This window comes from Polistes fuscatus, unplaced genomic scaffold, assembly GCF_010416935.1.
Source record: "Polistes fuscatus isolate 324 unplaced genomic scaffold, CU_Pfus_HIC Scaffold2, whole genome shotgun sequence".
NCBI lineage: Eukaryota > Metazoa > Arthropoda > Insecta > Hymenoptera > Vespidae > Polistes > Polistes fuscatus.
Window position 1 is genome coordinate 6,564,200 of NW_025113096.1, and position 12,340 is coordinate 6,576,539.

The window sequence follows — 12,340 nt, forward strand, 5'->3', positions numbered from 1 at the left end:
ATTTAATTGCTAGCTATTTGCTAATTCAAAATCCATAATTGCTAACTTGTTTAATTATTTATTTAATTAGTTATTGATAATGGAAAATGTGAAAAATTTTTTTTATTTCTAAGTAAAGCAACGTAGTTTACAACAGCAGAAAAAAATAAATAAGTGCGCTAAATTGCTAACAAAATGTTTATTTAAAATCCATAATTACTAACTTTATTAATTAATTGTTTAATTAGTTATTAATAATTACAAATGTGGAAACGTCGTGAGTGGGGGATATTTTATACGCATGCGCAACCACAAATTCAAGGCGCAAGCGCACTTTGAAAAAATCTCCCACTCATGACGTTTCCACATTTGTAATTATTAATAACTAATTAAACAATTAATTAATAAAGTTAGTAATTATGGATTTTAAAAAAACATTTTGTTAGCAATTTAGCGCACTTATTCATTTTTTTCTGCTGTTACAAACTACGTTGCTTTACTTAGAAATAAAAAAAAAGTTTTTAGATTTTCAATTATCAATAACTAATTAAATAAATAATTAAAAAAGTTAGCAATTATAGACTTTGAATTAGCAAATAGCTAGCAATTAAATGCACATTCATTTTTTTCAACTGTTAAGGTTCTATGCCAACTTTTTAATGTTATCTATAAAGCGTATTTAAATGAAACTTTAATATTTAAGGCTTGAACATTGTAAATAAAATATGTAAAATAAAAAGAAAAAAATATTTTATTTTGCTAATAAAGTAGAACAAAAATGTACGTATTCTTACATCGAAGATAACGATTTATTAGCAAGTATATTTTTAGCATAATTTTAAAGATCATAATCGTTGTTATATTTACAAAGATGATGGAGCGTTTATTGGTCTTTAATTGATAACAATTATTATTATCGTCTTTATAGATACATTAACTTTACAAATCAGCTTATAACAAAAGAATATATCACTTTAATATTCTATTATAAGATAGAAAAAGAAAATAACTATAAAAAGCACTATGATGCTTAAAACTAAAAAATTATGCCTATATTGCAACAAAATTCTAGCACAGATTTATGCATAGTACATAAGCGTTATTTAAAATCGACGTATGAGTGCTTCTTACATCATTTAGATCATACTTGATATGGCTAAATGGTTTATATTCTTTTTCTTTTTCTTTTTCTTTTTCTTCTTCTCCTTCATAAAAGAAGATATACGAAATTTGAAAAAGATACCGTATAATTATATATGTTTTAAGATACCGTTCATTTAGATGGCACAATGGGCGTTTCTTTCATACTTTACATCTAAATAATTTAAACAAAAAAGCGTTGCTTGGTTTCTCCCGTATTTGGATCTACTATAACTTTCTCTTTACAATTATTAATATGCGACGCATTAACGTTAAACGAGCTGGAATTTCCGTCTGTTAGAGGGAAGAATCTTCCATCGGAGCACTCTTTAAAAAGTAATTCCATATTATTCTTTTTCTGATCTACTTTCCCGTTAACAGCAACCTTTCTCATCGTTAAAGTAAGCAACTCTATGATAAGATAAGACTCAGGCTTGTATAGTCGGGTGAAATGCAATCTGATATGTTCGCCCACGTTTTCATCCCTTCGAGGAATATAATCGCAGTGTGGACAGGATGGTGTCATCCGTTCAATTCCGTGACGTCTTTTATGAGCATCCATGGCTTCCTTATCAGTTGTTGAAAACGGACAATTCTGGCAACGAATTATTTCAATATCAATTTCGTTCGATGACGGTAACATTCCTTTTTTCTGCATTAATATCAATGCCTGTTTATCTTGATTGGAAACGTGCATAGAATTCAATGGAGTCGAAACAGAAGTTATACCGCCACTACCGGCTATTGTATTTATGGTTGACATAGAAATTGTCGTAACAGATGCCGCTGCTGTACCAGATCCAATTGTTTTACCAGAACGAAAGTTCGACATGGAAAGATCGGTGATACCATCGCTGTCAACCGATATAGTGTCATCCTCTAATCGTCGTCTAGATGCTTGTGCTTCCGCATTAGCCTGATGTTTCTTTAAATGTTGAATATAATTTGCGTAATATTTGACAGAGTAATCACAAGTATCACACCGATATCGTTGCTTGGCGCCATGCAACGTCAAGTGAACTCTATACTGTTCGCGTTTTTCAAACGCTGACGGGCACTTATGACATTTGTAACGTTTTTCCTTTAATCTACCATTACGTAAATAACCTGGATAAACGAAATTAGGATTACCACGCATAAATACACCGAATTGGGGATCAGGTAGAGATGTCGAGGTGGAAGAGTTAGACGAGGCCATGCCGTTGGTTTCGTTATGCCTTCGATGTACCACTTGATGTTTTATTAAATTTTGCGATGTTTTCGATGAGTAATCGCATTCGGAACATTTGAAACGATTGTTAGATCCATGTAAAGTCATGTGGTATTCTAAAGCATCTAATTTGAAATATCGTGCTGGACACTTAGCACAGGTGAACACTTGATTGTTGGATCGTTGAGCAGACATCCCCGAAAAAGAGGAAGAGTTTGTTGAATAGGATGAATCTTCAGATACTTTAATTACGATCCATGCGACGTTATTAGAAGTGTCGTTGAATTCTTGATCGCTAGCTTCAACACATGCAGTTGGAGGAGGTGGAAATCTTTGAGAATAGCCATGCAAAGTTAACAAATATTTAGTACGTTCTTGATATTCTGTAGAATGTGCTTTCTGATGGGCAATAAGATGAGCTGGCTGGCGTGCTGCATACGAACACCACTGGCACATGTAAGCTAACTCGGTCATATGATAACGCAGATGTATTCTCAATTCTTTTTCACAGAGAAATCGTGCTGGACATTTACCACAACAATATACTAATCTCAAATCACGTAGATCCGGTTCAGCTCCCAAGGCTGGCATATGTGTAAGATTAAGTAATGCCAACAAATCATTAAGCTGTTGTGAATCCGATCGCGTTTGATCGACAAGGCAGTGAACAATACCTGAAGAACCCGAATGCATATCCACGTGGGCGTTCATCACTTCTCTATGTGCACTAGTGTAACTACAATTATCACAAGTAAAGAAGGGATCTTGACTTGGATAATCAACGTGCATCATCTCGTGATCGCAAACTTCCGCACGACGAGAAGTCACATATGGACAGTATCGACATTTTAACATTTTAATTAAGGTACCGTCTGGTCTCGTTACCCACACCAATGGCGCGTCGGGAAGGTGACGGGTGTCCAAAAGAACAGGATTTTTTCTATTCGAATTTGTTGTTGGTACGCTCGATAAGGATGCTCCATTGCTTTTTGACGTAGTAGGAATATTTTGTTCTATGGTAGTTTCTTTCTTTATATTATTATCACCTACAATATCAAAATGTTTTCATGAAATTTCATTTGTTGCTAATTCGAAGTGTAATCAAATGATAAGACAACGTACCGTCTTCAGAATTTGTAGTCTGTAACTTGGACTTTAAAACAGGCATGCGAAAATCCATATTCTGTTGATGTACAACTGCTAATTCCTCTCCATGAAGTCTTGCATGTTCCAATAACTCACTAATTACAAACAAATGTTATAAATTAAGTAGACACACACAAGTTCAAGATCAAATTCAAAATAAACGATCCGGCCAAATAATGTATTTGTTTGGACACAGGGTGTCATCTAATTATTCAGCCAAACTTTGCATATGTCATTAAATTTATAATAGATTAAATTACTTATGAGTCCTCCAAACTCAAAAGGGGCGGAGTAAAGAATAAATAAATAAATAAAAGATAATTACTTACGCTTTTGTATTAACATAATATGGACAAAGATAACATTTAAATATTGCATTATTATTTGGACGATGATGCACTCTATGCATTGATAAAGATACTGTATCTGATGCAGAAAATGGACAATCTCCACAGCCATAGATGTTCTATTGATAAACGACATATTTTAAATAAATAAACATTCTTATATGTAATTTGATACTATTTCTTAATTATATAAAAAGATACTCTTAATTATGCTTACCCTTTCTTCATTGGCATTTTGATCAATGGCTTCATAATGAGACTTTACGTGCAACAGAACTGTATCCTTATTAGAATCTTTATAATTACATTTCTTACATTTCCACATAGTACGCTTGTTATCATCCATAGTTATTGTTGTAGTGTTTGTTGGTGATACCGTTGTAGAGTTCGAGATAGATATACTTGAATTTTGTACATTAGTGGTATTATTTTTAAGCAAAGATTGTCCGCGATTTTTAACGGAAACTTTCAACGGAGGTGGATGTCTTAAAGATATGATGTTTTCATTGCGATTGTCATCATTTGTTATTAACTTAGAATCAACGGAAGAAGGAAGTTCAGCAGTCTGCGAGTAATCTTTGTTACTCAGAATTAACACCTTGGTTGGAGGCTCACTAAAGTTTACTTCTTCTATACTTCTTTCCTCCATATTTTGATCATCCCATACTTGTTGCTCAACCTGAATTAACAAATTCGATACTTTATAAATTAATTCCACTTAAACTGAATGCGTTTAACAGTATAATTAACATATAAATATAAAATCTGCAATACTGATTATATTTACATTGTTTTTTGACATAGCGAATTCATAAATTCTTGTATATCTGCATTTATACGTATATTTGTGAATTATTTTTGCCACCTATTTTAACATACATAAAGACAAAATTCATAAGTCTGTATATGAAACAATAACTTTTACCTGTGCAAGGTATTTGTTATATTTCGAATAATTTCGTCGACCTGTTTCATCAGTCATAAGTACTCTAGCAGTCAAATGCACCGGATCTTTAGCTGCTTTAAGCTTAATATGCTTTGTAATATCCCATCTCCAATTAGAACGATATGCGCAGAGAGAACACTCGAACGGTTTCCTATTTAAATGACCAACTATGTGCACATGAAAACGACTTGCAGTTGATGCCCAAAATGGGCAATGAGGACACTTGAATACTCGTCGTCCATTTGGATGCGCAGAAGTTCCCTCGACCTAACAGAAGATATTGTACTTCTTGACTATAGCAAAGAATATTGTTGTTTATTATTTTGTTTATTATACATAGATGAAAAGAAGTAAATAAAGACGTTTCTTTTTTTTCTATTATTATTATTATTATTATTATTATTATTATTATTATTATTATTATTATTATTATTATTATTATTATTAAGAGCAAATAGATAGCACATGTGAACATTGATTTTTTATGAAGATGAGAATGTATTTGAATCTAATGACGTACTCAACTTCTATTAATCTATATTAAATTTAATTTGTTTTCGTAACGAAAATAAAAAAGAATGAAAAAATCCAATAATGTTCCAAAATAAGACACATAATGTAATAAATTTGTCAAATTGGCATACCCTCTCCAGTGTACCTCTGTCTTTGGCAAATTGACTTTTCTACGACTAGATGCAGGGATTTAAAGCATATTAGCTTTTCATCAGCAGCAGCATGTTTTATAAAACACACACACACACATATATATATATATATATATTTATATACTTATATGTATATATAGATATATACATACATATATATACATAAGTGTATTATAAAAAATATAAGCTTGTAATATGATTCTACTGACATTAAAGCTTTTATACTTGACCTTACAAAAAATACCTTACAAAAGATAATGTAAATGATGTAAGCAGATCTTATGAGTTTCGTGTAAAAGTTTATTTTGTAAAAACTACATCTACGCCATACCGAAGATCCAGAAGAATTGTGCCCTCCAAGACTGGTGTCCCATTCCAAATGAGAAGGAAACGTATATTCACTACTGTATGCAGTCATGCGAAGTTCCGAGCACTCAGTAACCTTCTCAAAACTACTATCAATCGGTGATTCTCTGCTTGTTTGCTGACAATACTGCATGTGTACTTCAAGATCAGTTGTACTCTTGCAACGTCTCCTGCACTTAGGACAACGTGACATGCCCACAGATACACTGAGAGCAGTGTGGTGTGTTTGTTTGTGAGAAGCCAGTTCTTCCATGCTACTAGCTTTAAATGTACACCAACATTTCAGATCAATCATGTTACTTACAGCTACCTCTGGCATCCCTTTGTTCATGGCCACTGACGATGATAATTTTTCTTTAAGTTTATCAAAAAAGGAGGCATTTTTTCTTTCAAATGCATTTACTACGCTATTAACATTCTTCTTAGAGTTTATCTATATATAATAAATAACAAAGTTTTATAGAGTAAGATAATTTACATCTGCATGTATGTAAGTAATTATTTAACAACTAACTTAGATTACCAACCTCTTTATTCCCATACAATTTAGCCATTTCAGTATCTCTTGCAATTTGAGCAAGTTCAGGTCTCACTCTAACACGTGGAACTTTTAACAATGTAGCTGGTGTATTACTATTTAATGTAGTATTAGATTTATTATTCACTGGATTTAATGGAATTAACATTGGCAATGGTTTTCTTGATTTGTTCAAAGCAATTGGCGCGTGACATTCTGCCAAGTGACGTTGCATTTCAGAATCCCAAGATGTTACAAACTGACAAGCTTTCTCTTCACATTTTAAAGGAATGCAATCCACACCTGCAAGTACACTTTTCTTATCGTCAATTGATTGATCGGTATTGAAAGATTCCCCAAGATTAATAGCTGTAGTATTTCCAGTTGCACTGGTAGGTTCCCGAAAATCACTTGCACCAACCTAAGGAAAGTATTCGTACTTATAAATATTTATAATCTATTTATAAAGATATAAACAAAAAACAATTAGAACAATTTTTACCTGATTATAACGTTTTGGACTATTGCGTGGTTTACGTTCAAATGGCATATTGCTTCTGCGACTGGATTGACCTACTGGAGGCTCGTGATGGTTGGTCTCATGCACCGTTAAACTTTGTCGAATATCAGCGGTAAAATTACATGCTCTACATTGAAAGGCCCCTCCACCACCATGATTACGTGTATGTCGATCCAAGTTCCACTAAAACGTACACATTTATTTGATGATTATTCTTAATGCTTATTGTAGTACATATTATAATAAACAAACCTTATATGGTGTACTAAAATCACAGGCATCGCACTTGATCATTGGCATGGAGTGATATTTGACATGCTTTGTATAACGTGCTCGCACATGCGTAACATAAGAGCACTTAGCACAACGAAAGAATTTTCGTTTTAAATGATGTACTCGTTGATGAGTTTCCAGATCACGTGAAGATAGTGCATCATAAGGGCACATAGGACATTGATTTTCACTTGTATCATGAACGCTTTTGTTCTTTAGAGTTTCATAAAACAAGGATATTAATAACATTAAATACATAAAACTTCATGTCAATAAGCAAGTATGGGCGTGTCAATGCAAAAATTTTGTTGTTTGTTTCAGTAATTACGATAAAATCAATCAGAATTTACTATAATATAATAAAATAACGAAGACTCAAACGAAGAATCTAAACACTTGAAAGCAAAGCATTTAAGATTCATATGTCCTACAAATGTTCATTAATTTTCATTTATTTGTGCTTACCATTTGTTGATGTTCCTTTTTCACTTGCTCCAAATAAACATTAAAGTCCGATTGATCCTTCAAGGATTCTTCTTCATTGATGTCTTTCATGTTAAATAATTCCAGAGTAGAAAAAGATTTGCCATTAACATTTTGATTTTTCATCTGGTGATCATCGTTACTATAAGATTCTCCGATTTTCTTATCTTCCTTGAGTTGATTATTAACAGGATCATTTTTCGTTTCACTTTCCGCTTCATTATCTTCCAAATCGGTAATCATCTTCTGCGTTATATCCGTTTTAACTTGCTGCTGCTGCTGCTGTGGTCGAGGTCGAAGTGCCCGCAAACGAGGCGGTCTTTCTGACATCTTCAAGGAATTTCTTTCGCTCCCATATACACATCGACGTTTCCTTTTATCTACCGAAGCAAACACCATTTATTCGATTTACCGTCAAAGTTTATTAAAAATGACTAATGAACAAGGATTATCACGGAGTTATAAATTACCTTAGATCCACATCTCTAACAAGTATTTTACGAGAAGAGACACGAAAATATTCAATCAAGTATCGGTCTATTCATTGAAATTATTTGACCATTCATAAAATCACAAATTTGTATTTAATGATAAATACTTAAATAATATCTTTAAAATCATAAAATATATTTTTGATAAAATAATATTTATTTCTAAATCACTGATTCTCATGTTCTTATCGACGGTGTATCGTAGGTGTCAATTCCGGAAGTACCGGTAAAATATATCGAACCCAATGAGCCGCCATTTCTTTTGTTGGCTTGTCAACAATCTGGCTCAATATTAAGATACGACTAACCACGATTGTAATGTTAAATTATGACCGATTACTTATTCCAATATCACTCTTAACTGATTATTTTTAAACTCGAAGATTAACGAAGAATTTTTTGATAATATTATGTATTTTTTAAAACAAGGAAATATTTCTGAATATGAAAAGACGACTTACACGCAGGATATACATCATTAGCGTTAGTCCCACGTACGCCATTTTATATATTATTCGTATATACAACTACGTCCGTATTATCTTGTCACGGTTAGAAATCTTCTTCTTTTTCTTTCTACTATTACTTATTATCGTTTTATTTATTCCCTTAGGTAAATTGTATCATGAATCATAAAGGAATTTACTCTGTTGTCAGACGTAACGCAAATTCAATTTGTACGTAAGGAATCATCGACGTAAAAGGAACCATTTTATTCTTTTTCCGTATACGCGAATAAATCTATTAAGATTCCTGTTGAAAGATAATTCTAATAACAAACGTATGCTTTTGTATACTTCAACGATATCGTACCGATATTGTTTTATTATTTGTCGATAAATTCATCGTACATGATATTCGTTTGGAAAATAAAACGTTTGTTGTATACAAATCATACTAAGAACTATTGTAAATAAATAAATAAATAAATAAATAAAAAATAGCTACTGAATGTAATATTATTTTATTTAATAAAAAATATAAGATAAAAATCAATTATTTAACATCAATGGAAATTAATTTCTATCGTTAACGAACTCGTCTCTTGTTAGAAAAGTACAAATGTTTGGTAGTGTTATCAAGATGACCACCAAACTTTAAACGAATAGGTATACAAAAATATTTCTGATGGCGTCAAAACGCTCGATAGAGCAAATTTTTACTTTTTCTCTAGATCCACCGTAGTCTAAAACTTTATATAAAACAAAAGAACTTAAATGTGAATTTATCGATTAAACGATCTAACTATAATAGAGTCGATCGTAAATAATAAAAATAAAAAATACGTTTATCGATGCGTCGACTTTTCCTCGATACGCAATGGCGATTAATGCATAAATATGTAAAATAAAAAAAAATACGAGCCTTTGAATAAAATGGCGACTAGAACTTCCGTCAATATAGGCGAGTGTAGTAACACATCCATTGACTTCCGGTGTCAGAGATGATCTTCGATGAATGAAACGGAAGGAAGGAAGGAAGGAAGGAAGGAAGGAAGGAAGGAAGGAAGGAAGGAAGGAAGGAAGGAAGGAAGGAAGGAAGGAAGGAAGGAAGGAAGGAATGGAGGGAGGAAGGGTGGGAGGGAGGAAGGAAAGAAGGAAGGAAGAAGTCCATGTTGGGTAGAGGATAGTTTTAAAAGGACAAATATCGAAGGTGTCACAAATATGGAGGATGGGTAAACGAACAAATATAATTAAACAATAAAATGATTTAATACAATAGGGATCTGGCATTGGAGACTTAGTGTTATTTGCTAATTGGAAGACAAACCTTTCGGCGCGTCCGTCGTCGTTTCGAGTAAGTTTTCTTCCAATCGAGTGACAATTCCAGCGACAACGATATGGTGATCGACGGCTACGAGTACGGCATACGATTATATCGGCCGAATGAAAATAGCTTGTTTGGTTCGGCCGGTCGACCGATCTGAACCGATGTCGACCGATGTTGAGAGACTAGATGAGACCTCTGCTGAATTAACAACAGCCTCTTCGAAATCGTGTCTTCGCACAATTACGTATACCAGTGTACATGTACGACGGCGAAAGACTCGATACTCTGCCCGCTCGAGCTGACGTATCGTGCCTTCGTAGGATCCCTTCTCTCTCTATATTTTCCGCCCTCCTCTTCTCTCCCTCTCTCTTTCACTCTCTCCCTCTATCTTTCTTGCACACTCTCACTCCTCCCTCTCTTTTCCACCCCTACTCTTATACCTCACTCTCTCTTTCTGTCCCCCTTAACCTCTTCTTCGCAAGATTTCGATGGTACCGACAATATATATCTACATTTATATATATATATATTTAGTCCAATTATATACACACATTCATTTAAACTACTCCTAATAACTATTACTTTTTTCTTATTAACATTTTATTTTTCGTTTATATTACTGTCTACTTTTAAAATTTATTAAACGGTATGTTTATATAGATCTCTTTAATACTAATTTAATAAACAGCTAAATTAATAGGTTAAGTTACTCCATACTGTGGAGAGGTGTACTATTTAATATTATGGGCAATTTAATATAGGTTCATATGTATATTATTTTTTTGTGTTTATCTTTTTTTAAAATATAATAACGAGTATTATGTTTGTATAATTAAATCTAAATTAAATTCAATGAATACTAGAGTAATTAAAGGAATAATAAGTGTAAACAAGTGCTTGAAATGTTCTTTCAAAAACAAGAACTTCTCTTGCAGAACAAATCGACTCGCCGTGGATGCTGATGGCACAATATTGTAAGCGTAGCAAACCAGGCGCCATCTGCAATTCTTCTTTCTGGTTTCTATAATCGGGACCGTGTTCCTTTTGCTTCTGTTGAGCATTCGATGGCTCCTGTTTACATCGCTATTACAGACTGCCACCTATATACCTGATAATTTATTACCCTCAACTTTATAGAGATTATGTTTAAAAAAAAAGTAATATATATATATATTTTTTTATACCATTTAGAAATCGTTTCTTTTATTTACTATCTTGCATCAAGCTCGTTACTTGCGTCCAAAGAAGTGGGAAAGGAAGTTTGATAAACACGAAATGGTGGTAGAGAGAAAAAGAGAGAGAGAGAGGGAGAGAAAGGGGTTAAAAAGAAAGGTGCGACGATGCTCTTATTTACATTTTTTACTATTTTATTTTTCGCTTTAAAATCTTTTATGTTATATATAAACATATTGTTCTTTCCTTACATCGCATTGAATATCAATTTTGTGAAATTATCGTAAATTAAATAAAACAATTATCCAGATAACTTTGAATAATATACTATTGAATATTTCTATAATAACTAATTTATTTCACTATTCTTGAAATAATAAGTAATTATAAAAATATAATTTGAATCTATTATTATGAGTTTCTTTTTTCTATTTTTTCTTCTTAATTATTAGAGGAGAGAGAGAATATTTGTTTTATAATTTCGTAAAAGGACACATTATAAGTATTTAATTATTATTCACAAATTTTTTTAGCACATATATCAGCATTTATGTCTGTTAAATACGTAAATAAGTAAATACATCAATACGAGATTAAAAAAAAAGATTTATCGAAAAATCATCATAACACAGTCAATTTTCGTTAATGGTATTTATCATACAAAAAATCATAAATAAACATTTTTTACCGCTTAAACTTATTAATGATTAGTATTACTAAATTTACAAAATAATTATATTTTTTCTTAATTATAATTAATCGAATATTTGCAAATTTAATGTTATTTCATATAAAAATAAAAACGCGGTGTAAGTATTTAAGTATATTTTAAGAATTTATCAATTATGTAATTTTCTACACTATCGACTGCAAATGATATCAACGAAATTAATAAAAGTATATACCGCAAAAAAGTTGACATAGAATCCCAACAGCTAAAAAAAATAAATAAGTGCGCTAAATTGCTAACAAAATGTTTATTTAAAATCCATAATTACTAACTTTAGTAATTAATTATTTAATTAGTTATTAATAATTTAAAATACAACAACTTTTTTCTTATTTCTAAGCAAGGTAATGAAGTTTTCTATTGCTTTTTGTTTTCAAACAATTGCTCACTTTTTGTTTGTCCGGCTTCTTAACTTTTATTAATTAATTATTTTTTATTTATCGTTAATTAGTTTAAAATAATTATTACACTTTGAATAATTATGAAATGGCGACGTCATGAGTGGGAGATATCTTATACGCATGCGCAACCACAACTTCAAGGCGCAAGTGCACTTTGAAAAAAATGAAAGTAAAGTTGGTATA

At 31.9% G+C, this 12,340-nt stretch overlaps 1 protein-coding gene across 1 annotated transcript; it reads right to left on the reverse strand.

Annotated features, from left to right (window-relative positions):
- Positions 1 to 760: 760 nt before the first annotated feature.
- Positions 761 to 10,244, reverse strand: LOC122517180. The gene is made up of 11 exons (XM_043635601.1): positions 9,854 to 10,244; positions 7,575 to 7,972; positions 7,089 to 7,322; positions 6,819 to 7,019; positions 6,327 to 6,737; positions 5,603 to 6,232; positions 4,748 to 5,035; positions 4,040 to 4,501; positions 3,805 to 3,941; positions 3,452 to 3,570; positions 761 to 3,375 (listed from the first exon to the last, which is right to left on the reverse strand). Exons 2-11 carry the CDS (start codon positions 7,920 to 7,922, stop codon positions 1,304 to 1,306), a joined length of 4,902 nt encoding a protein of 1,633 aa, XP_043491536.1. The 5' UTR covers positions 7,923 to 7,972; positions 9,854 to 10,244; the 3' UTR covers positions 761 to 1,303.
- Positions 10,245 to 12,340: the final 2,096 nt, after the last annotated feature.

Excerpts from the sequence above, each read along its gene's own strand:
- LOC122517180 (XM_043635601.1), bottom strand. The coding sequence starts at position 7,922 with ATGTCAGAAAGACCGCCTCGTTTGCGGGCACTTCGACCTCGACCACAG. Across the intron at positions 5,036-5,602 it reads AGCTTATATTTTTTATAATA|GTCGAGGGAACTTCTGCGCA; the intron begins CACTTATGTATA and ends ATCTTCTGTTAG. Across the intron at positions 3,942-4,039 it reads AAAATGCCAATGAAGAAAGG|AACATCTATGGCTGTGGAGA; the intron begins GTAAGCATAATT and ends GTTTATCAATAG.